The sequence below is a fragment of the Malania oleifera genome, chromosome 9 (assembly GCF_029873635.1).
Source record: "Malania oleifera isolate guangnan ecotype guangnan chromosome 9, ASM2987363v1, whole genome shotgun sequence".
NCBI lineage: Eukaryota > Viridiplantae > Streptophyta > Magnoliopsida > Santalales > Ximeniaceae > Malania > Malania oleifera.
The window spans coordinates 64,902,118-64,929,670 of record NC_080425.1 but is presented as its reverse complement, the minus strand read 5'-3'; the positions used below and the strand labels follow the sequence as shown (position 1 = coordinate 64,929,670).

The following is a 27,553-nucleotide window of genomic DNA, read 5'->3' as shown; positions in this document are numbered from 1 at the left end:
TTTCATGTAAGTTGAAAACGGGCTGTCTGAAATTACAATATGAATGTCTCAGATATATATTCCCTGCTCTTGTACTGTAAAACTCTGTCAAGTTTTCTATAACAAGAGGAATTTTATGGAGGATCGCTTGTGTATAATCTATATCATATTTCATTTGAAGATTTAAGAATTAGGGATTTTTTTAAATTAGTAAATTGAGATATTTTAGAACTTTAATTAATTTAGGGTTATTTTGTGTATTTTTTAAGTACTCTGGGATTGTTTTATGATATTTTGTTTTAGTTACACTGTTGGGGGTAAATGCTTTCTTTGTATTGTATTAGACAATGATTAGTGTCATCATTATGAATTCAGAATTCCATAACTGGTTTCCCAATCTCTTTTTCATGCAGCCCTCCCCCTACTATTTTTCTCCCTTCTCTTCTCTGCTCTGCTTCTAATTCTGCTCTATTTCTGAACTTTCTGTTCTATCTCTGACTCCCTGCTCTGTCCAGAAGCTACTCTTCTTCTTCCCCATTCTTCTCATCTTCTTCTATTTCCCTCCTTAGTTCTCTCTCGTTTTTTATTTTCTGTTTCTGCCCTACTCCACTTGAAAGATACACTGTAGTGTCTGATTTTTGACATCTACAAGTAAGTTTAGCTGAAGTTTGTGATGGAAGTGAGGCAGGAATGTTGCCCGAATCTGTTCTTTTTGTGATTAGTTGAGGTAATAATAGGTTTTCTTATTTAGTTTCTTTCATTAGTTTTTCCTCATCGAAAAGCACTATTCATTATGTTCATTTAAAGCTGAAAAATGGGCACTCTATATTTTTTTTCAATCTTATTTTCTGTTCTATTTCAATGTTGTACACCAACTCCATGTTGGACAACACTGTTTGTAACAATATCAGCTTATATATACGTGTGCGTGTGTGTGTGTGTGTGTTGCTAGAAGAGAGGCAGGTTCTGTTGATAAAGTTTTTCTGTGAATCTGTAGGAAGCTAAAACCTCTAGGAATGGATTTTCAGCCAAATAATATTTTTATATCAACACACACGGCTCTAATGGTGCCTAAACTCCAAAATGCAGAACCCAACCACCCAAAAAATTTAACTGTGATAGCAGACATGAAGCAATTTTCTGCTTATGTAGAAACACATGACAAAACAGATTACATCAGAACATGAACGTTGAAATTTCATAGGACATCATTTTTTAATAATAAATTACTGTTATTAGGATTATTGACGCAGTAGAATACTCGAGGAAAATCCATATAGTTTGGATGAGACCAGGTACTTGATGATATAATAGCATTAGAAGTAAAAACACCCATGAACAAATCAGGTCTCGGACAATGGAACATGGGACATGATCTATTAATGTAGATTTGCTTTCACTGATGTGATTCTCAGAATTAAGCAAATGGCTTGAGATTTTGAGAATGTGGTTTTCCTAAGCATGGGCCTGTTAGAGCATCCATCTGGCTGCATATCATGCTTGTGATTCAACTCTTGTTCTGCATTGTCCTCCATTTGGAGAAGTATTCACCAATATTCATTTGCATTTCGTCATCCAATCTGCAAATAGTTAACAATCTACATAAAGTTAAAACTAACATAAAATCGTATAATCAAGGAATAAAAAGTATAAAAGGGGGGGGGGGGGAGTGACCTTGTATATGAACTCCACTTGAGTAATGTGTGGGATTTTGATTTTTGTCGACACAACACATTTACAGCCCCATTGGGATGAAGGGGTATAAGAGACTATTGCTATGTTTGGTATGATGGAATGGAATGGCCATTAACATTTTATTTCCTGGGTATGCTTTTAAAAGTGCTAATACCCATTCCCATGAAATGCCCATTCCCACTAAAAGCGAGAACAATCATTCCATCAAAATGTGGGAAGAATGCTTATTCAGCACCCAAAGTGGGAATCAGATTGGAGTTGCAAGGAATGCCCTCCCCGATTCTTTTTTCATCTCTACCTGATGCACTCATCTCTCTCACTGCAGCTCATCAAACCAAGGGAGCTATGTGTTCAAAGCTTCTTGTTTGGTTCAGATTTGGTGGTTCTATTCCAATCGAAGCTAGGGTAAGCCCCCCTGTTCTTCATTTAGTCTGGTTGTTTCCGAATTTATGTTTTATCTGTGTTTTCTTTTCCCTTCATTTTTATGCTATAACCAAAGCTTCTGTTGTTGCTATAGTCAAAATATTTCTGATTGTTGTTTCTGTTTTTGATGGCTTTTGATGTTTCATGTGTAGAGAATGAATCTCAACATTTTATGTGCGAGTATTATTTTTCTTTCTGTGTTTCCAATAGTGTAATGCAGTTGCACTGGGGTTAAAAGTCAAAACAGTCTCTTTAAAATCTGTACAGTCAATTGTTATTGTTGGAATCATCTTTCATGTTAGAAAGTAGAAACCTTGCAGAAGTTAGCAAATTCCCTTGAACTTGCTAGATATATTCTGTGTTTTACTTTTCAATGTTCTGCATCCAGATCATCAACACAAATTGTACAGGTACGAACTCTGCTTTAAGGCACCCTAAAAGCTGTGTATTGTCACTGATGCACACCAAAGTGCTAGCGATAGTGGCATTATCCATTTTTTATGTACCAAATAAGAGGCCAAAAGTAGGGAATAAATTAAATTAAAGTGCAATCTAAAACTGATGCTGCCGTTGCCAAGTGATGGGCTAGTAAGTAGTAACATGCTCCTTCCTATGGACTAAAAAAAGGGAAAAGAAAAAAATACAAGCACAGAAGCGATTGGCCAAGATACCAATACCATGGAGAATAGGATGGATATCTCAGGAAGAGGAGGAACAGGAACCAGCCACTAAATCATCCTGGATCTCATCTTTGCATCACTGATCACCAGAAGATCAGTCCACCCCAGGTCAGATTGGCCCTGCAACATGAAGAGCCTTCTTGATCGTCCAAGCTTCCACTTGGATTGATGATCGTTCAAGTGTTTTTAGTCAGAGTATGTTATCTTTCTTCCAACTTCTTCTTCTGTGAATTGAATTCTCAGGTTGTTCCCCCCCCCCCAAAAAAAAAAAAAAAAAAGGATTTTCCATTAATCATCTTCATTTCTGGGACAATCACTTTATGCCTTTGATTTCTTGAAGGATCTGCTCCACATGAATTGTGTTGATGAGCCCTACAAATCTTATGGAAAAGATGGAATACCTCATCCTTAACTTGAACTAGATGCATTGGTTCAATGATAGCATTATCCAGCGAACATGTGTTTTGACCCAGTACAGATTTTTAGACTTGCTAAATTTGTGACCAAATTTCTCAGCACAGAAGATTTTCAAGACTTTTTTAAAAGAAGTTCTGTATCCTGCCCAAATTCCCTCATCCTATATTTAGGAGCTATGGGATTGGAACTTAATAGGGTTTGAATTAATGGAGAATCAGAGAAAACACAATACAAATTTGTGAGGCGGTGCAGGCTCCCAATTTGCATGGACTTTCTTCAAATCCACGCATTTAAATCCATGGTCCGAAATTCATGCTTCCAAGCACCTATTTCTCACTAAATCTTTCCTCCTTTTTTCCAAAATTTGTATTATAATCTTTGAATTCAATGTCTAAATTTGTGGCTCCTTTGCTGAATATGGATGCTTATAACTTAATATCGAGTTGTTTTTAGTAGTCAAAAGTTGTACAAAATTGTCAGTTCTTCCCATTTTAGGCCAGGGCATAATTGCTAACCTGGAGAACTTATCAAATGTACCTGCTGTCAATTTACTCGTCTACTTTCAATTTTGAATGTATGGAAATAGATCCTGAGAATTCAATTCACCAAATTTTGCTAGCCAAACCAGGGTAGGGTGCTCTACTCAACTCCGCCGGCTTATTGGTGCTTTTATGACTTTAAGACAAATCAAGCTCTAATGTTAATTAAAGAAGACTTGCTGAATTACAAATTCAATAAATATTGATTAATATATCAATTCCATGAAACTGCATTCTTTTCTACTGGTTATATTAACTAAAAACTACGTATTCTTAATAAATACTTGGACTGTTCAAGCTACTGGTGCATTTTATTTTTTCTAGTTTTTGTTTTTGGCTAGGCAGAGCTTGGAATTCTTGCTGTCTAGGAAAAAAAATGCTGAATTTCCACAGTAATCACCATAGTCATAAAACAGTGAGAATAACTTCTGCTGTATTTTTTAAGATCTGTATTTTTATGAGAGAATAACTTCTATTGTTGCTGTATTTTTCTGGATTTTACTATTGCTATTTTTTCTTTTTCTGCTGTCATATTCAGCTGAAATTTAATGAGGCTGTTTTTTCACGCTGCTGTGTATTTTTTTCTTTATCATCACCCAGTGGAGCTGCAGGCTCTATTGCTGTACCTTGTCAGCAAACCAAGTCTAAATTTTGAAATTTCTTTTTGGTCCAGGTAACTATAAAAGGATAATAGACAAGCATTATCCACACTATCATTCGCTCTGTAATTTATGGGGAGAATCATGTGAGGATGGTGAAACTCCTGCAGATGTTTTGGAGGAATTTGAAAGAGATGAAAATGCCAAAGGAAATAATGATTTGGAGAGTCAAGGTATTGGAGATGCTTTGCACATTGAGTTTTCTTCTGCCAATTGCTAATGCACGTGCTTCGACTGCTTCTGCTGAGGTGAATTCTTAAGAGAAGATTCGATTGTAATGAATCATAATGAATCTTATGTAAAGATAAGCTTGTTTATCTTCTACACCTTTGTATTACCTTTCTCTTTTTAAAACCCCCGTGAAATTGGTATGGAGGCTTGAGAAATTAATGAGGAATTTCTTATGGTCAAGTGAGGGGGGAGGGTAATAGAGATCATCTTGTAGGACGAGAGACTCTGTAGGCGTAAAAGGGAGGGAGGCTCGGGTCTTGGTAACTTCTTGTCCAAAACCATCTATTTGATGGGGAAATGCTTATTGCGCTTTCCTTTGGAACCTAATTCTCTTTGGCGTAATGTAATTTTGACAATAAAGTGGGAATACTACAAAATGTGTGAGATGCTAAATTCTTTTCATGCTCACTCAAGGAGTGATAAGAGGGTTTGGAGCTTAGACACTTGTAGGAAATTCTCTTGTAAATCCTTTTTCTCTTACTTGACTCATGACTCTACTGTGGATAATTTTTCTTTGTGTTCAATGATTTGCAAAGTTAGAGCTCTCTCGAACATTAAAACTTTCTTTTGGATTGCAATACTTGAAAGAATCTACTTCAATGATTTACTTCAGAAGAGAAGACATAATAAAGCTGTCATCAGATATTTGTGTCCTTTATTTGAGGAGTAAAGCGACTTGTGCACATTTGTTTGTTCATCACTCTTTGAGGATGGCTATTTGGAATAAATTATTTAGTATATTTGGAGAATTGAGTTTTCCATTGAAGGCATTTTGTGCCACTCAGTTTAGAGGTTTTGGTAAAAGGATAGGAAAGTTGTATGGTGACGTGTTGTTATAGCTATTATTTGGTTCGTTTGGTTGGAGAGAAATGCTAGAATATTCAAAGGTGTGGCTATTTCTAATAATTTTCAATGGAGTAAAATGGTGTCTTGCGTCCTTGTAGGTGAGCAAAATGGATTCTTCTGACATATCTCTTTGGAAGACATGCAATTAGATTGGTTGGCTCTATTGCATTGAGTTTGGTTTGGGTTTAGTGTGGAAGCTTTGTAATTATTTTTCTTTTGATGTAAAGGGGGGATTTTTTTAGTCTCCCTTATTTTCCTTGTACGTTGTGCTCTTTCTAATGAAGTTTCTTTATTCACAAAAAAAAAAAAAAAATAGAGATAATGAGAGAGTTGGATACATGTCTTGACAATGAGTTATATGGATCCAATGAGCGAGTTAGCTATGTGATTGAAGATGCATCAATTAAAGAATCGAATGATGATATGGGATTAAGTATGATTGAACATAACAAGGAAATGATAGAAATTGGCTTTGATATATTCCATGCTAATTGAACTTAATGTTGTGGATAATAAAAAGGAAGAATGATTGAAGATCATTCTTAGCTAGTTTTGTGAATGTTAGTTTCACTTGATGAACTGTTAGACTTTTTAATAAATTAGGAGGCTCTTTTTTTTTTTTTTAATGTGCAGTTTAGACATATGATGTATGAATAAATCAATAGCATAATTTGTCCAAAACTAGATTTAGGACTAGAGTGGCAATTGGTGTATCTCAAACAATACTTCATTTGCTATTCACACGCAGAGTTGGAGGATGAATGGCTTAAGGATCCAGTGAAGCTACTCATACTTGGTCACCCAAGATTCTAGGAGAAGTTTTAGGAGTTTTTCTCTGGGTAGCTGCCTTGGGATGAAAACCGAAAGGCCTTTTCTCTCGTGGAAGGCAAGGTAAAGCTTAACTGCACCAACATGAATATGGGTGAATCCCTGATTGAGATACTTTCGGGAAGCTCCGAGGAGAATTCTAGAGTAACGAACTGTTCTGCTTCAGTTGCCAAGAGTTGGTGAGAGTCAAGAGGAGAAGCCTTAATGACTTCTTTGTTGCCTCTTGGCACAACTGTCTTGTCAGTGAATTTCTTCAATATGTTTAGAGGATATTTGGTTTTGTCATAGACATAGTATGGGTTTGTAATATGAGGATTCTTGGTTTGGGGGACAAGGCTATCTTTGGGTACATATACATACGATCTAAATGATCTAGGCTTGAAGTTGATGAAGATCTAGGATAAAAGCTGAGGGATGGGGATGGAGTCAACATGGGTCTAGAAGACATGACTTCTTAATTGACATGATCAGAACCTCCTTTCACAACCTAAGAGTGAATAGATCTCTTGCCCAACTTGTAAAATAAAACACAAAATCAATCAAAGTATCATTGTTCCCTATCAATCATTAGAGAAGTCAACTCTGCCTGACCAAAACTCAGCCATCCACGATCTTCAAATAGGTCAAGGCACCTTAGGTCCTATTCTTTAATGACTTCAAAGGGAAAGGGATGCTTGGAATGAGACCTTCAGTTTGGTTTTTTCCATCACTATTCTGATGTGGAGAATCCACATGGGGTGTGGCAACCACAGAGCATACTGGGTTTAGAACAACAACCTCTGTTGTGGGCAAAGAGATCCACCACTCAAGGAGTGATGGAAGCTTCGAAGGAGTCTCTAAGTTGCCATGACTTTGATACCAAATAGGCACTTAGTGTAGGATCGTAAGTAAGAAAGTAGAAGAAAGGAACAAAATGAAATAAGAACACATTGAGAGAAATTTCATTAATCTTCAACAAAAGGGATAACAGAACAAGAGATATACATGGAACTCTTACAAGAGACTTCTTCGCTCTCACTTCCTCTCCCTAGCTAGAAGCTGGAACCCCCCCCCCCCCCTTTATATAGATGAGGAGCGAGAGAATATGTCATGACATCGTGGAATATGTTCCGACATATGCTTTTTTCTTATCTCCTTTACATAAAGCTTACAAAGATAAAGATAAGACTCTCTTTACCTAAAGTAACTTTAGATAAAGCTAACACTTTTAATGACAAGCACGACACGACACAATAATAGTTAAAGTTACACTGACAACTCATGGGGAATGAAAATACAATAAGAGTTAAAGTTGTTGCTCATATGACTGCTTCAGCGATCAACTTTTGATTTGTATTCATCTTCCTCTTCGATTTCAATTGTCCCATTACTTCCTGTTTGCTTTACATAGTAGGGTGCTAGCTTGTTTGTCGGTGCTGCAAAGATAAGGAAACAGAATAGGGTAATGAGAGCTTTTGGCTCTTTCATCATCTTGGAAATGCATTGGGTTAAACAAATTTTGTGATAATTTGTTTGGGTCCACATGATTGATGTAGCATAGGTTTTTTCCTGTGTCAACCCAAATGCGTGCCGATAGATGTGGGTCCGCAAAGGGATTTTTCTTGAAACTTCGTATCCTTTCGCAAATGGGAAAGATATTGACATACCTATTCCCTCATTGGTTTTGGATTTCACCTCTGAGGTGGAAGGTTACAAATATGAGGACCCAGTTATGAAATCTAATTGTTTAACCGATTATGATTCTATCTTAAAAAACAAGAGTCAATCCTTAAGGTAGATAGTTGTACTAGCATTGTCTCTATTTTTCACTTTTTGAATGAAATTGTTTTGGATCACTTTTTGTGTGTGCCCTTTGTTAGAATTCAACATATGTATCATCTAGATGTTTTTCATTTTTAGTTAAAGGAAATCCTTAAAAGAGTTGAAATTGTTTTAAAATTTGTTAGATTTATGTATCCTAATGTACTTTTTAAAAACAAATGCCACCCATTCAACTATTATTATTTAAGAATGAGAATGGTCATTCCATTCTAGTGTCTATTTGCAACTAAATAATGAGATGTAAATAGTCATTCTATTTGTTCTCCTTTCGTATCATTCTCCCTTCCGTTTTATTCTTATTTTTTTATTATGTTTCTATTTACCATATATATATATATATATATATATATATATATATATATAATTATTGTTCTTATTTTTACAGTTGATGTGATAGTTGTATACCATTAATTGATTTAGAAATTTTGTAATATTAATTCTTTAAAAGTTTCCTTTATTTATGTACTCATTTTTAATTTTTCAATTGTTTTTGGCCGTGGATTTTATTGGCGTTGATTGTTGAAAATATGTAACATAGCTACAAAAAATATTGACAATAAGAAGCTAATGCATCATTAGTTGTTTTCATTTTGTAGGGAAATGTATGAAAATATAAACAGCCAGTCGCGGTGAAGAGGCTCATTGTCATGGCTTTCCATTGACGAGCTTCGAAGAACACTGAAGAAACTGCCTTTAGTGTCGTTATTTTGTCGATGAAAGATATATTATATAACTGAATTTATAGTCACTTAGAAAAAAAATACAATCTATTTTGGTATTTATTCTAATTGGAAAAGACATGATTTCTGCCTTCATATTTGACAAACAAAAAATTGCTGAGTTTTTTTTAGAGTTCTTTTGAATCAAGGGTTTTGCTTGTGAAAAGGAAAGGAATTTTCCTTATAATTTCTTTCTTTATTAATGCTCCATTTGGAGCTCGAAAAATATTAAGAAAAGAAAAAGAAAATATCAAGGAATTTACATTTTCATGTTTGATTATCAAGGAAAGTCAGAAAAATTAAAATAAAAATATATCAAAATTTATTAGTAAAATTTTGATTTTACATATGATCAATATTTAGTTTTTTCTTAATTTTTAGTCATGTTAAAATAATTTTTTATTTTTTTCTAGTATTTAATAAAGAAGGAAAATATTAGGAAAAAATGAGTTTATTCCTTATTTTCCTTTTTTCAAGCAAAATCCTTGATCCGAACGAATCTAAAATACTATTAAAAATAAAAATTTATTTTAATATGACTAATACTTAATAAAAAATAAATATTAATGATGTATAAAATTAAAATTTTGTTCATAGATTTGGTATATTTTTTTTTTCTTACTTTTCTTGATAATCAAACATGAAAATGTAGATTTCTTCATATTTTCCTTTCTTTTTCTTAATATTTTTCGAGTTTCAAATGGAATCTTAAGGTTTTAAATATCTCACATATCATTTGTCAAAAATAAAAAAATAGAAAATTCACACACCCCAAGGGGGTCTCTCCTTAGGCAGCCAAGAGATGAATCTTATGCTGTTATTATTATTATTATTATTAGAAATTAAATATAGTATAAGACTAAGAAATTATTTGATTCAATTAAAGTCATGAGTTCAATTCCTCTGTTTAATTATTTTCCCCAGAGTAATAAACCTTACACAAGCAGTGTAAGAGTGTTTTAAGGTAGATGGGAAAAGGCTTATTGCAACAAAATTATAGCTGGGCGACCTCAGTGCAAAAAATTAAAGTCTAGGAATATCAAAATTTTTAGTTGAAAGTTCAATGATCATAATTATATTTTATCCTAAAATGACGAGAACAGAGTCGTTAGCTTGTCCCTAAAAAGAGAGTATAACATTTATCTTAACATTGTTCCATCTGTCTCTGGACTCCTGAATTTATCCTTCTTTTAGAGTTGTGGGGTCAATTTTAAGAGGCGTAGAATTAGTTACGTGGACCGTAAAACGGATGCGTGATACCCGGTGCGTAATCCAAAAAAAAAACTTAAAATTGAATTCTTGGTGGGATCACGTGTGCTGAGCACCTGTTCATAGCTACATAATTTTACCTTTTTAATCGGTGATGGATTTGCATTTGCGTGTCCCAAACTCTGCCAATGAATCCAGAAGAGGACAAGATTGAACGAACAGCATTTGTTCAAATTCAGGTGGGTGCCTTTGTCTTTTGTTTTGATGAGATGAGATGAGGGCCACCGCTTGACTTTAAAGGAAAGCGTTTCAAGTCTCTGATCCCAAAATTCAACAGAGCTGCTCAAAATGGTTGGTGACGCACTAGCACATTTTCTTTTGAGTTGGACAGAAAATAATTTTTTAAAGATGAACGAGAAAACTATTGTTCAGCAAAATAATTTTCTTTGACAATTGTTTTCTGCCCAGAAACTATGTCTTGTCAAAAAATTTTTGTTTTTCTTTTATGCTGTGTACCGACCAAAGGAAAATAAGAAAATTATTTTCAGGGAAAAAATCTAGGGCTGTTCAATTGTGTGGATATTTTCAAAATCTAGATCATGCTTCATAAATGGTAACAAAATTGAAGAATATCTTTTCTACAACTAAAACCTAAAAAGAGATCACATTTTCCTCATAACCAAACAGACAAGATTCTTTTTCCTTCTTTAAGCAAAGATTCACCTGAAATTAAGAGTACAAGGTTTACCTTGTCCATCAAAATATGCCGTGAATCAAACGATACTTCAAGGAACAGCCAAAGCGCATCCAACAACAATTCTAAATGATACAAACGACAGCGTAACACGAGAGTCAATTTAGAAGTCCTGATTCATAATATTTCTAATTGCAGTCTCGTCTGTGTTGGCCTCTGCCTCTCAATAACATTGATAACGTGAACTTTAAAAGACCAAATATCATAAAGTTGTGTTCCTAGTGAAAGTAATCAACCAGATGATAGAGGATCTCTGGTTTAGCTTTTACATTTACATAAAGAATTAAGAACCCATCAAAAATCAAAGTAAACAAGTGACATTCCCTGGATGGGCTTGCAAAAAACATCAAGAGATCAGCAATCCGTTAGCAAATATATATTTTATTTGGGTGACGTGCTTCTTACAATCTGCCCTGTTCGCTTGTCAAAACACATGGTTCTAGTTTTTCAAATACAAATTTGAAGTTTGGTGGAGAATTCTACAAGCAGAATCCAGGCTCCATCACCAACATCCATCGACAATCTCACACAAGCCAAAGTAGAAGGATTGATGCTTATTCCACTTATTTAGGCAAAGGGTGATTCTTAAACCTTTCATAAACAGCCTTGCAAGATGAGGAAAAAAGAAGGAAAGAAACACAAAAGGAGTCCTGAACTCAAATGCAGGGTCCCTAACCTTCACCCCCTCTTCTACTCCAAGTTAGAGCAAATGGCTTTCCCAACATGTCAGATACAATGATAGTTGAAAAAAAATGCTTTGAACACAATGCTTGCAGCCCATGAACTGCAATCAGCTCCTAGAAGATCAATTGATCAAAGCACTGTTACAAGATACAAACTGAGCGGGCAACCCTGAAAACAAACGAGGGCCTCACCCAAAACAATCCACTGGGGCAATAAAATTATACTATCAGAATATAAAAATAATAATAATAAAAAAAAAAAGAACAATGGATCAACGACAACATGAGAAGGGCTACAATACATGTCAATGCAATCAAGGGAACTTCTTCAAACAGTGCATGACATGGGTTAATTTTTTCAGCTTGAGAGATTCCTCAAAGTCCACCTATAATTTTGACCTTGAACAAGTTAATAAGTATCTAGACTCCATTTTTCTCATTACCAGTGTTGTTCCTGCCAAGCAGCATCACAGGAGGGACATTCTAGAGAATGTTATAACCTTCGGCATTTTGGGGAAAAAAGAAACCAGCTCTCAAGCATTCCAATATCAATGAACTAGACTTTGACCACTAAACTCAAAATCATAGGACATTTTCTAGAATGAGAAAACTGCATACAGTATTTTTTTTTTTTCCCCCCAAATCTCCTGGAGTCTCTTGAGTTGATTAGCCAAGAGATATTCTTGCTAAAAAAGGAGTTGGGAAAAAACAAATTAGTTAGGGCTCCAGACAGTAAATGAAATATTGTATGTACAAATGAGATGGTAACCTTTGAACCCCCCAAGATGGGAGGGGCAAATATGGTTAATCATGCCAACTACATCATTATCCCCTTGCCCCTCTTCTGCAATTGGACAGGAAATGGACTGTATTTAATTACATATAAAGAGGCTGAGGAAAACACAGGACCTCCAATTTCAAAGGTTTAACCACAAAATGGCACTCTTCCTCAACGGACCTTACCCTGATCAGAAAATTAAAAAACAGAAAAGATTTTATCAAGATTACATCACTACACATTAGAGAGCTGAGGAAAACAACAGAACAAACTCCCAGTAACCAGGGACAACCAAAAATACCACATGTCAAGAAGCAACAAAAAAGAAATCCAAACAAAGGATTGAGACTCTCAAGCTTCTAGACACCACGAGACTTGTATAGATCAATTCACTTAAGCCCTACTGTGCTCAAATTCAAAATGACCACATTCTGCATTTTGTCACTTGATCCTCAAGAACAATAACAAAAGATGAACATTACCACACAAAGAAGACTAAAACTGAAAAGGAAAAAGGGCAATTAACCTACAGGAAAAAAAGTGTGAACTTAACCTTACATTCAGCAATTTATACAATTAAATCATCCCAATTTTTCATACTTAGGATGGGACTACAAATTGAATAGATTGAATTAAACCATAAGTTGAGAGCAGGCATACATATTTCGTTAAATCACAACTGTTGGGGATTGCAGGCTGCAAGCATTTAATGCCAAACAAGCTCAGTGATATGTAATTGCAATCACAAGTTCCTCTGAAAATGAAAAATGAGTCTACAGGAACACAGCATTTCTTAATTAATGGAAATCAACTCCTTTATTTCAATCTAAATGATGCAGTAACATATAGGCAGGGCAATTTGTAGCCTGTAGGAGAAGAGTAAACCATCTATCCCCAAAATTTGCATCACAAAACCAGAAGTAAATCATGGCCAGCATTAATCTATTCTGCAACAAAATAAGGGGACTCGCATTCAAATGGAATATAACATATACAAGTCAATTGCCTAAAAAACATCCAATAGATAGAACAATTTGGCAGCCAGACAAATGATATTTTATTAACCTCATATCAAGATCATAAGATTCCACCAATCAGCATATGCTTGTAACCTATCAGTCATTACCTGTACACTTTCTAGCTATGACTAACATCTTAAGGAACGGGAAAACAATATTCAAAAAGACAAATAAGATGGTTCCAGTTTTCTGTTCACAGCAATGCCCTGCAAAAAAAATGCCTGTCATTGCTGGACAATTCCTCCCTGTATGGGACACTGTCGTGTGCATATGATGGTGAAATAGAAAGAATTGTAGTAAAGTGTAGACCATAAGGAATTAAGTGATCAACACGAAGGATTTTACTACAACACAACGAAGAGATTCACCAAGCACTCTTCTTCTTCGAGTAATAACTAAGGTACCACCTGACAAATTTCTTCAGCCCTGTCTGCAAATCTGTTGTGGGCTTATATCCAAGCTCCCTCAGTGCCAAGCTTATGTTGGCATGCGTGAACTTCACATCCCCATTCCTGGGCATTGGCAATACCTTCCTAATAGCCTTTACCTTCAAAAGCTTCTCCAATATACTCACAAGATCACTGACTGGAACCGGGGATGTGTTCCCTAGATTGAACACCCGTAACTGAGCCGGCCCTTTCTTCTTCCCACCACTGCCCGTGCTCTTCTTCGCCGTATCCAAGGCTGCTAAGCAACCCTTCACAATATCATCAATGTAAGTAAAATCTCTTGCAACGGTTCCATGATCAGGAGCTTCAAATATTGTGATTTGCTTCCTCTTCAGAATGTCTTTAGTAAAGAAGAAGTAAGCCATATCAGGCCGACCCCAAGGTCCATAAACCGTGAAGAACCGCAATCCAGTGATTGAAAGGCCGTATATATGATTGTAAGTGTGGGCAATCCCTTCGCCAGCCTTCTTTGTAGCGGCATAAAGGCTTGCGGGTTGGTCAGTTCGATCTTTTTCCGAAAAGGGTACCTTAGAATTGAGCCCATAAACGGAACTCGATGATGCCCAGACGATTGCAGGTTGGGGATTAGCCGATTTGCAGACTTCAAGAAGATTAACAAACCCAGCAATGTTGCTATGTACATAAGAACCCGGGTTCTGCATCGCGTATCGCACGCCCGCCTGTGCCGCGAGGTGCATTACATGGGTAAACGCCACAACATCGAAAAGCTTACTAAGAAGCGCAGTGTCGTTGATGTCGCCCTCGACTACAAAAACCCCAGCGCGGTCCAGGAGGGTTTGGCGGGCGCGTTTGAGTTTGGGATCGTAATAATCATTGAAATTGTCAAGCCCAAGAACACCATCGCCGCGTCGCTTGAGCGCAGAGGAGACGTGGGTTCCGACAAAGCCGGCGGCGCCGGTAACGAGCACCGTAAAACCGTGTCTGGATCGGACCCGAGCCGACGACCGCACGCGGCGCTCCCACTCGGCGCCGCCCCACTGGGGGTGCGTGCGGAGCGAGCGGCGAGAGGGGTCCATAATCGAGGACGGGGAAGACGAAGGCGGCGAGATAACAAAGAGAACGAAAATAAGGAACAAGAAGATGAAAAACCAAACAGTGGACTTGGCAGTGAGACACGAGTGCCACCGGAGACGGTGAACATAGGGTGATTTCTCAGGCTTGAACTTGCCCGGCGTAGATGGGATGTTGTCCAGATGCGAGATTGGCTTAAGCTGAGACATTGCGCTTAAGAAACAGGATGCAGACACCAAGAAACCCTAGTTTTCCCCACAAAGACTTCTGGGGTTTTTGGGTTTTTGGCGATTTATGCCGATAAGGGCTCAGAAATGGATTGGCAGATTTGCAGTGTCCATTACTTTTTCTTCAAAGAAAGGTTCTGATGGGCTGTGGGAATTGGGAATGAGAATTGGAATGAATTGGAAGGGTTTTATAAGGTTGATAGGTGGGAAATGGAAACCCAAGAGGAGTCTGATGAAGAGAGAGAGAGAGAGAGAGAGAGAAGGTGATTCGGATTTGGCAACTCTTTTGGCAGCGAGTTTGAAAACCGGGCGCTGGTTTTACGGCGGGGGAGGTGGGACGGGGGGGAAGGGTTTTTTGACACAAAATTGGAAAGTGCTTCACAGAGTGGGGAATTGAGTTTGGGATCACAGTTGTTACTTAATTAGGAATTTTAAATCGGTTGGGTGTAGGTGTGATTAATGAGATTTAATGCACTGCATTTAAGGTTTGGTTTGGTTGTTTTTGGATTTTCCAAATGAAAAGGTCTATTTAAGAAGGCTTTTATTAGTGATTTTTTATTTTTTTTAGAATATATTCTTTTATTTCATTAATTATTTTTGTCGACATCTTCTTATTACCATGAAAATGATCGGCCTAAATATTTTGTTGTGTGATATGAACCAATTTATTATGTAATATTGTATATCGTTTGAACATAATTAAGGGTATTTTAATATTTTTATATTATTTAACATAAAAATATGGTATTTCGGGAATGTTACAATTTAAAAGTGAGTTTTTTTTAATCTTTTTTTTTTGGCATTGACTTTTCTATATTTTTGGTATTGAGTTTTTTTTTTTTTTTTTTACCCATGCAAGTATAATATAATTAAGTAGCAAAAATTAGATTTTAATTTAATCAAAATATTAATTTATATATATATATATTTATATATGTATGTGTATATGTATTAATGTTGCACATACAGACACATAGACTATAATGACCTTTTGTATACTCTACTAAAATGAAAAAAAAAATTATTATAAGACATAATAGAGAGGGTAAAAAATCAGAAAAAAATATTTTTAATTATTGTTTTCATTAAATTAGTAATTATGGAGTGACATTAAAAAAAAGAAAAAAGAAAGCAGTTGTGCTATTTTGATTAAAGTTTTCCAAATTCAAATAGGGTTTATTATAAGTTTAAGTTTCCATGGTTAAGGATGATAACTTCAAACTTAAATTATTTTATTGCAATCATGGCCTTCCTGATCATCACTATTGTTTGTGTATTTATTTATTTGTCTATTGGAGTCGCTTATCCTTTGATTATTCATGTACATTGAAATTCTTCATAAGATCCAAATTTATAATTGTCAACTATCTATCAATGTATTTGAGTTGAAAAGTTATTAAATTTAATAAGTGTCGTTAATAAATGTCAAAACATTTGAATACTTTTTCAATAAAAATAATTTACATTGTACATTTTAACTTTATTAAAATTATATTGACTAAAAGGAGGTTTTTGTAATACTAGAAAATAGAGAAGCATATTTTTCCCATTTTGACGAAAAGTTGATCAATAAAAATATCCAATTTTATTTTTCATAATTTTATAATTATGTGTAAAGCTAATACGTGATTGTAGTGTTATTACTTGGAATTTTAATTATACATATTTTTTAATTGATAAAAAGAATATTCATTTACTGAAATTCAAGTTTAGATGATCTTTATATTAGATAATTAGCAATGTGTATTAAAATTTGTTAAAGCTTGTGTTAAATAGTGAAGGATAAAAGATAAAAAAATAAAAATATATTTTTGTCATTTTGGTAAGTGGTTCAAGATAAATGCTTACTTGTTTGTTTGTTTGTTTGTTTTAATATTATGATTATGTATAAAGTTAAAATATAGTTGTAGAATAGAAATTTTTTGATATCTAATAATGACTTGTTGCTCTTATATTATTATGTGGACACGTTACACATTTATTTCATTGTGGCTTGTGGGGATTATTGCCTTATGACACAAGATGTCAATTTCCATTTTTCATTGGTGGAACCAAACTTGTGTGTTGGGAGTAAGACTAGATTCAATTAAAAATTGCGAAGTCTAACTCTTTAGAATGGGTTAAAGTGGTATAGAGCGGTTGCGAAATTTCCTGAAATACAAGGTTTCAAATTCTACTTTTACCAAAAAACTATATTTTGTTTCATAGGGGAGGGAGTTGTAAGGATGGTTATTATTGGGGATGCGGCTCATGTTTTGAGTGGAACACATGTACCGAGGGAAAGCATCGTGAAGCGAGGAACAAAGAGAGAAAGATGACGAGTTTGAGGGCAAACCGTTGACGGTTTGGGTGTAACCATCGATAGTTTCAGGCAGTGCTGTAGGCTGTTCTTCTTAGCTTCAAATCATTGATAGTTTGGCCTAAAGCATCGACGATTTTGTTCGCGGACGTCACAGATTTTCGAATTGGAGATTAGTAGATTGAGAGTTTTTGGAGGAATTTCCTTCGATGGATCGCTACAGAAGTGTTTTAGATTAAGTAGAAGTCTTTGTAAGCATTATATTAGTATTTAATCATTATTATATAACTCTAGTTTGATAAACTTGGTGTAAGCTTCAATGTGATAGTGAAAAATAGTCGTTGCTCCCGTGGACATAGGCAACTTGCCAAACCATGTAAATTCTTTTGTCTTTGATTATTACTTTTTTTTTATTCTCATTGTTGAGTGATTTCTTGTTTAGTATTATAGTTCATCATCGAGTGCTTGCCTTACTTGTTCCATTGATTTGTTTCATGAGTTTACGCGAGGGCTTCCACTGCGTGCATTCGGTCACAACAATTAGTATCGGAGCGTCGATTGTTTGCACAACAATGGTATCAAAGCTATTGGTTCGCAATGGTTGAGATTTCTTCTACGTGGCTAAAGGTTGGTAAGTTCGATGGAATGGGAAATTTTGGGCTTTGGTAGAGGAGGGTAAAGGACTTAATAATGCAGTAAGGGATGGTAAAAGGTCTATACGAAAAGAAGCCGGAAGGCATGGATGACACGAGTTGGAATGAGTTGGAAGCGAGAGCTGTATCCATTATCAGGTTATGTCTGACTGATGACGTGTTGTATCACGTCATGGATGAGAAATCGCCGGCAATGGTTTGGCTGAAACTGGAGTGTCGATACATGTCGAAGTAATTGACAAACAAGTTGTATCTTAAGCAAAAAATATATTGGCTTAAGATGGTAGAGGGTTTGGACTTGACTCAGCACATCAACATATTTAATTAGATCATTAGTGATCTACGGCGAGTTGATGTGAAGTTTGAGGAAGAGGACAAAGGGTTGAGACTATTGAATTCCCTAACTACATTGCCTACATATGAGAATCTGGTTACGACGCTAACTTGGGGGAAAGTAACCCTGGAGTTGGAGGACATCACGAGTGCAATGTTGAGGTTCCATCAGAGGAAGAAGCCTTGCGATGAGGGTTCACATGGTGAAGGGCTCATGGTGAAGGGTAATCATGATCGTGGGAGAGGCAAGTCCTAGAGTGGATCGAGTGGTAATAAAACTCGATCGCAGTTTAGGAGGAGGAAGGACGTTCGCTGTTTTAAGTGTGAGAAATTTGAGCACATAAAATCGGAGTGTCTGGAGTGGGAGAAGGGAAAGGCAAAAGCTCAAGAGGGTTCGTCAAAATCTACTAATGTAGTGGAAGAAGGAGAATCAGGGAGCAGTGATTGTGAGATGCTTTTTGTTTCATCATGCTCAGAACGCCTCACGGATTCTTGGATCCTAGATTAGGGATGTTATTTTCACACGACGCCCAAAAAAAGTGTGGTTTAGCTCTTACAGATTGGTGAGTTCTGGTTCTGTTCTGATGGGAAACGGTGTTATATACAAAGTTGTCAAAATAGGGGATATCAGGATCAAGATGTATGATGGTGTGGTAAGGACATTATGTGGTATAAGGCATGTACCTGATGTATGAAAGAATGTGATATCATTGGGCACTTTGGATTGTAACAGATATAGTTACAAGTCTAAAGGCAAGACAATGATGGTGCGTGAAGGCGTCTTAATGGTGATGAAAGGACAGAGGATAGTAAGGAATCTCTATACACTATTGGGAAACACAATTGTAAGTGGAGCTATAGTTGAGAGTTTTAAGTCAGATAATATCGTTTTGTGTAACACAACCACACAAAAAATGGAGGGTATTCTTAATTACATTGTTATAGATGTTTGGGGACCGGTGAGGGTAGCATCATGAGTTGGACATGGGTACTTCACGAGGTTATCACAAAAGGTCTAGGGGTTCCTCATGCAGCACAAGTTGGAGATGTACGAGAGAGAGTTCCTCAGGTCAGAAATTGGAGCTAAGAATGTCGGTGTTCAAGGAGTTTTGCAAGCATGACATGGTGTATGCAGGGCTTGCAAGGGACTTCTTGGTAAGGTCAACGAGTATGATGGTTTTCTCGATTAATCGATCGCCAAATGTATCACTAGATGGGAGAGTTGCATGAGAGGCTTAGACAAGTTATGCGGTAGACTTCTTTGGTTTGATAGAGTTTGGAGGTCCAACCATGCAAGTTTCTAGTGAGGTGGGATCTAGGCTTGGTGTGATGTCTAGATAGTACATCTTTTTAGGGTAAAAGAAAGATAGGTTCAAGCTAGGTGATCCAATGGAAAATAGGGTGGCGATTGGTGGAGACATGGTTTTAGGTGTTAAAACCATGAGATAACGTACTCAAGTAGATGAAGAGAAACAGGTTCCAAAAAGCCGTAGCAGTAACTAGCATAATGTGCAGGTGGAGTTGGAGACTTAGGGCAAAAGTGCAGAGAGTTCTAACTCAGGAGACTTGCAGTATCACAGAACAAGCTGGAGCAGGAATGATATTGTGATGCAGGTAGAGTTACAGACACTGAGCATAGATGATATTAGTCATAATACAGGGAGTTCAAGCTCGGGAGACCAATAGGATCACAATGGGCTCAAATGCACTATCAGACTACTACCCAAGTATAAAGATATGATATCTTCTGCATCCATTACTACCAGGAAAGATTTACAACCTTTTAAGAGGCAGTGCACGACCAAGAGAAGGGTAGATGGATAGGTGCCATGGTGGAGGAGATGGAGTTACTGTATAATAATAAAATGTGGAGGTTGGTGGAACTCCTAGAGGGGGAGAGGGAGATAGGATGCAAATGGGAAATTATTCTGTTGTTTTTTGTGAGTGACATGCCAATTACTAGGAAGGTTCTGACTGAGGTAAATTATTCGGAGAATCTATTGAGAAAGGAAGTTGACATTAAGATTTTGGGTGTTGCCAAGAGGAGTCTTGGGTTGGAGATTCGTAAGGATAAAGTTGTAGGGAGATTGAGGTTATCTCAGGGTAGTTGTGTGGACAAAACTACAAGAAGAGTGTGATCATCTTAGAGTGGTTTTGTGGATCAGGTGCTGGAGAGGTTTAGCATAGTTAATGTTAGATCAGTCACTGGTACACCATTAGCGAATCTAAGTAAACAGTCCATCGCTCAGTACTCAAGGACGGATGGTGATGTTCAGATGTGTCAAAGGTTTCCTATGCTAGTGCAGTGGGGTACTTCAATGGGCAACAGAGTGATTCGTCAGTTGTGAGGTTTGTAGATGCAAACTACACAGGGTACTTAGATGATAGGAGGCCAGCAACGGGGTGTGTTGTGGGAAGGTCTAATTGTTGGAAGTCCAGAGTACAGTCTTAGGTTGCACTAGTTACAACTGAATCGAAGTACTTGGCAATGGCTAAGGCTGCCAATGTAGCATTGTGGTTTAGAGGATTGTTCAAGGAGCTAGGTGTTTAGCTAGGTGAAGTTCCTGTTACAATGGTCAAGTTCAAGTGTTTCTTGGACTTGGTTTACATCTCCAAGTGTTACATGAGAGGCGGTCCCAATCTACTAACCCGGGTAGAGCAGCGGGGTTGTGCTTTCAGATTTATCCTAAGTGGTGAATATTCGCCAAGGTAGAGATTGTTGGGGATGTAGGTCATATTTTGAGTGGACACATGTACCGGGGAAAAGCATCGTGAGCGAGGAACAAAGAGAGAAGGATGATAGGTTTGAGGGCATACCGTCGATAGTTTCAGGTAGTGCTACATGGTGTTCTTCTCAGCTTCAAACCGTCCGCAGTTTCACTCGTGGATGTCACAAATTTTCGAAACGGAGATTAGTAGATTGAGAGCTTTTGATGGTACCTTCTTTGTGTGTGTCCTAAACCTCATTTCACTCGTTCCATCTTGAATTTTGGCTAGTGTCTTTTCGAGTGTTTTAATCAGTATTCTAATCTCAAGGTAAACTTTAAGACACGAGGTGAAACATAGGCTAAGGTACAAGTTTCAAGAAGAATGGGGAAACTAAGGCACAGAAGTCCCTCCCTAAAATGATATTTCTGCCCCTAGTTAGGATCAAGTCATATCATAGTTCAAGCTCTATTAAGTTAGACAAGTCATTTGAGGTATTAACACATACCAATCATGTTAGGACTTTCTTTTTAGACCATATTGTAGGTTGGGGGTATGGGCTAAAGAAGAAACGGATTTAATAAGACCCGATGTCACCAATTTTATCAAGGTAACATTGGTTGAGGATCACCTATATAGCATATCTTTAATCATTCCATCAAGGTAGTCGCACATTCTATTGGACTATACCATTTACTATGAGGTTGAATACTAGGCTATCGTTCGTCCATATAACACTATTTTCTCTATAATGGCAGCCTTGTATTGTTTGTACTTCCCATTCATTACCCACTCCTTTCTTCTCAACTACCTGCTTAGCACTAGATTTGCCCATCCTTCCCATCTTAAATGCTCATTCGATTCTTTCTCCAATAGTTACCAAGTTTGCAAAACTTTAGACAGTGCTTCCAATAAAATGTCTGAAGTATGGATCCTTAAGATTATTGACAAATAAAGAAATTGCCTCTTTATCCTTAACTGGAGGATACACTTGTGCAACTACTTCCCTCCATTGATAGACATTCTCCTTAAATGACTCATTCATTTTCTTCTCCATGTTTTGTAAATTTAACCTGTCAAGAGTCATCTCAGTTACATGCCTATTCTAAGCAATGAAGACAAGAGCCAAATCTTTCCATATGCAAATCCTTGTACGATCTAGCTAGATGTACCATTTCATGACTGCTCCAATTAAGCTATATTAGAAACAATGGGTGAGCAATTTATCATCATTTGAATATGCAACCATTTTTTGATAATACATATCCAAATGGATGACTGGACACTTGGACCCATTAAACTTTTCAAAATCTGGGACTTTAAATTTTGGCAGTAGAACAATATTAGGCACCAAGCACAAGTCAAACATATTTATTGATCCAAACGCATTTGTACCTTCCATAGCTTGCAAGCGTTCTTCTAATATCTCATACTTACAATTCACCTCAGAGTTAGAGACTTTCTTGTCCCACTTCTTTAACTAGCCCCCTTCCTTAAATATCGAGAATTATAATTGGTGGTGATTGCGTATTTCATTTCCAGTATGTTTGAACCCTAGGGGTGAATGCAAATATGATGTTGCTGGTATGAATAGGTGTGAGCTCAGTCCCGAGCTCATCATTACATTTATTGGCTGTAACGACCTGCCTAATTTACCATATATATATATATTTTCATAATAACATTTAATATATAAGCCTGATATCTTGTTCAACTAAATAGCATAATCAACCTAGACCCATGGGTACTAGGGATATACCCAAAAATATAACTTTGATAACTAAGTAGTAGGAAACATAATCACAAACATATCATCCAACCAATCACAATACCATAGTTTTACTAAACCTATTATATATATTGTTGACTTAATGAGTCCAATCCAGTTTTGATAATGACAAATCACTTGGTATTTGATCTGTGCATTGAGATTGTGAACAAGAACTATATTAAGCATGCACGGAAGGATAACAAGTCATGGAAGCCATAAAGAATAAAACATACATATCTAAGCAAGATCCATGGAACTCAAAAAGTATAAGAACGAAGATGCAAGCAACAAGGTCAGGAGTGTCATGAGAATGGGTACTTAGAACTCATGTATTTACATTTTTATATGATTTAATTTGAGGCTCAAATCATAAAATAGAATGACCTTAGGACTCATGCATTTCATGAACATTATTAGGGGACATTCATGGACTTAGAAATATTTTTAAAACCCTAGAAAATATTTTTATAAAAAAGCCAAGAAATAGAGGAAAGCAGTTTTTCAAAGTATAAAGAAACAATTCAGGAAAGAGGAACTTCAGACGACCGAACTCAGAGGTCAGTCGCTTGAAGTTTCCACTTCAGAAGACTGAAGTTAACTTCAGTCGTTTGAAGAATTTCTTCAGAAGACCGAAGATTAAGTTCAATCGCCTAAAGAATTTATGGTGAAACACAGAATTTGGCAGAAGCACCTCAGAAGACTGAACTCAGACTTCAGTCATCTGAACCCGACACTTCAGTCGTCTGGGCCTTTAACCTCAGTCATTTGACCCTGTATCCAGGTTATTTTTTCAAAACTTTAAGGAACTTCAGTCGTTTGGGCCTTTGACCTTGGTCGTCTGAACTTGCGGGAAAACTTAAAAATTTAATTTTTAATAAGAGAACTTGCGAGATATTTTTTGATCCAACGGTTGAGATTGATTCTAAGTGCAATACACCTATATATTGAGCATCTAAACCCTTGTGCAAAAGCTAAGATCAACAAGAACAAGAACAACGATAAAACTCAACCACAAGAAGAAGAAAATCAAAGCTTGGAAATACGATTGAGCATACTAGCACTGTAACGACCTGCTTAATTAACTAGGTATTTTTTTATATACTATAATATTCTACATGCTCTGATACCATACTGGGGGGAAAAACCCAATCATAAACCTAAGCAGCGAGAAGCATAAATCACATAGACATTATCATTTGAACATATATATGTACAATACCACACAATACCAGAGTACTACATGTTTCACAAAATATGTACATATATTTGTTCCCCAAAAATACCCTCAACTAGCTAGGGTTATACATAAACACTCCCAAAATATACTCACTCTCTGATAGGGCACTACAGAAGCCCCTCTATCTGTGAGTCTAGTCTGCTTGCCTACCTGGATCACCTGAAAAATAATTCAACACCGGGATGAGCCAACACTCAGTAAGACGAAATATGCTATTACTAGTGTATGGCAAATGAGTTACTATATCATGAAAATCTGTTTTCAAATAAACATGTATAACTGAATATATAAACAAAGTATAAGTGATAAAATCCACCACCCCTATCCCTATCGCTTAACATGTTAGTATTGGAGTTTAATATTCAAAATACTTCTAGTATAAGTAAGTATGTGCCTTGTTTCTGCAAATCTATACATATTTAATAATAACTGAAAATGTTCCCTGTGGCTATTTGTGTATCATGACTTACCCCCTCATGACAGGGTTGTGCGGCCTATAGGCGGGATTTACCCTGACTGGTCAACCAGGAATAAATCACTATACTCCATCGGTATTTGCCCACCTCAACCCATATCTAGATGAGGAGCCTAACCTCTTCAAGGGTTTAGGTGATCGACCTTACCACATATTATCTAAATAGGTGGTTGCACTCATAAAGTAACATAATATCTATAGCAACGGTACCGTACTCTATAGCTGCAAGTCCAACAGGATCTGATACTATATAATATATTTCTATATACAACTATCTGAATTACCATGATTCTGAAATAATCGTAATAACCATGATGCTGCATAACTGTACTGTAATTCATACATCGTAATACTGAGAACTGTATGATCATAACACTGAAACTGCTTAATGATAATATTAAAACTGCATAATCATAATATTGATATTCGTATAATCATGGTACTGAGATTCATAAAATCATGGTACTGAAATATCGTAAAATCAAAATACTGAAATATCGTAAAAATATATATTCGTACTATATTCATATTCACAAGCCACACGATACTGTAATACATAATTTTCATCATTTAATAAAATGTATAATATTTAAAAATACCTAGCATAGCATATTTCCTTTACCTGATTACTGGAAAGCCCCTATGGTATACTAGCCTAACACCCGCAGGGCCTCCTACAAAACACCCTGAAAATAATATTTTCTAGAACATAATATCAGTATTTCATCGCCTATATCATTTCTTATAACTACTATAAAGCCAAAAATGGGCTAAAAGACCGTACCCTAAATTTGGGATGAAATCCAACTTTGTTTCCCCAACGATCCGCTCCGGTAGACTTGTAGACAACTTCGTCAGGAGCGTCATGGCTACTTCAGATCGTTGATCCAGCGACTGGCGGGGCCAGAATCAAAGGGAGAGAGAGTCGTAGAGAGAGAGAGAGAGAGAGGCGTGAAAAATGGATAAAAATACGATTTTTAGCTATTTATAGGGCCAGATTCATCGGCGAGACACATCACCTCGTCGACAAGTCTTTTATTAAATTCATCGATGAAGCCCTGTATTCGATGACAAAATTCAGAGCAACCAAAAACTTGCTCGGTATTTTCTCGTCGACGAATCCCTATATTTGTCGACGAATTTTCTTCTGCACTCGTCGACGAACCCCTGTATTCGTCGACGAGTCCTGAAAATTTCCTAAAATTAAAATTATCCCTAAAATGCAATGTCGTTGACGAAGTCTATGGCCTCCTTCTGTTTTTGTTTCTATTTCTCTCCTTATTATTATTATTATTAAAATGCTATTATTCTTCGGGTCACTACAAGCACAACTTGGGAGATCACACTACTGAGGTTGTGTTGACCATATAGGTCACACCTAGTTTTGATAATGACAAATACTCTTGGTATTTGATGAATTTCGAGTTTGTGTGCAGGTATATAATTAGAAGATCATATTGATGGCACATGGCAACTTGAAGAAATTAAAGACCCAGAATGTTTATTAATTGCTGTAATGTTATTGGGTCTGTAATAGTAATTAGGATATGGTCTGTAATAATCTCTGCTTGCCATGCATGTAGGTTTCTGTAAGCTCATAAATGCTATAGATTGACCATAGAGACCAAATGACCTTAGGGCACCGGTCGATCGACGCCAGGTTTTTGGGCGTATTTGAAAATACTCTAGGTTCTTACACATTGTGCACAAAGTCCCTATAATCACTTACATTATCAGGGGAAAGAATTGAATTAAAATTGGACTTAATAGGCAAATAAGTGAGAGGTCAGGTGACCGAACCCCTAGAGTTCAAAACTCCTCGGGCGCCCGAACTGCTGGAATGTCAGCAGTTTGACCAGGTTTCGGGCGACCGAAGCTATAATGAACGTATCGCCCTCGGGCGATCAAACCCATGTCAGAGAGCTTTTTCACCAACCCAGGCACCCGAACCTTCGCGTTCAAAAAGGCCTTGGGTGACCGAACTTGCTGGTTCGGTTAACCGAACTTAGCTTTGGGCACCCGAACCACGGACAGAAAGTTTTTGTCTTTGGTTCATCCACCCGAACCTTTCTTTAGGCACCCGAACCTTTAAAAATTGATTTTCTGACTGAGTCTATTCGGGTACCTGAACCTCAGACCGGGCACCCGAATCTCGCGGGTTAAATTGTTTTTACTAGGGATAAATTTTAATTAAACAGGGTTAATTTTTACTAAACTTCTTTAACAAATTTGAGAATACCCTATGTGTCACCCAACTGTTATAATTTACCCATTCTCTATACATAAGGGTTCATTTGCAAAAATTAGTGGTGATTAGCAAATAGGATCAGCCAAAGACTCTCTCAAATTTCCTAAACCCTATTTGTTCATTCCAACCCCATAATACTCAAACACCTTCATTCCCTTGAGAAATCTTACTTTGTGAGTGTTTATTTATTGCTTAGTATTGCTTATACTCCCATTGCTTTGCTCGGTTGATTGATATTGATTTTGGGGAGTTAAGCAAGGTTTTCCCACATATTTCATTTAATAAATCTTGTGTTTGGAAAAGCCTAGTAGTTTAAGGATCTTTGCATTGTCGTTGCAAAGATTCCTATAGCTTGATTTTGTTGTGCAAAATATTTTTAACAAGCTATATTATTCTATCAAACAACTCTTGAGAATATTACATTGAAGAAAATATTTTGTGTTGTTTTGAATATTAGCAGCATCTTTGAAACCATGGTTTATTATTGAGATTTGATATTTACTGTTTCAAAGAAATAGCTTGATTAGAACACTCTTGAGCATGTTAACGATTATATCTTGTTGAGTGTAGCTTGCACAAAAATACACATCACTGAGCTTACATTTACCTACATTGTTGATGTGCATTTGATTGATTAAGTATACTGCGCGTACCTGGGTACACATCTGCTTTACATGAAATCATAATCACTATACCATTTCGTTGTATTTCAAATACTGTTGTATTTCCAGGTACAGGCCTGAAGAGGGAGACTAGCCCTATGAAATAGTCCTGGATTGGCTTTGATCCGGTTAGGAAAGCTAGGTGCGCCATCTTGGTAAGGCGTGTTGGTTGAGGTCAACC

General features: G+C 36.6%; 1 protein-coding gene across 1 annotated transcript; it reads right to left on the bottom strand.

The window, feature by feature from the left end:
* Positions 1-13,294: 13,294 nt before the first annotated feature.
* LOC131164563 (UDP-glucuronate 4-epimerase 3) lies at positions 13,295-15,307 on the bottom strand. Its single transcript, XM_058121846.1, has one exon. The coding sequence runs from the start codon at positions 14,968-14,970 to the stop codon at positions 13,645-13,647; it is 1,326 nt and encodes a 441-aa protein (XP_057977829.1). The 5' UTR covers positions 14,971-15,307; the 3' UTR covers positions 13,295-13,644.
* Between the last annotated feature and the right edge of the window lie 12,246 nt (positions 15,308-27,553).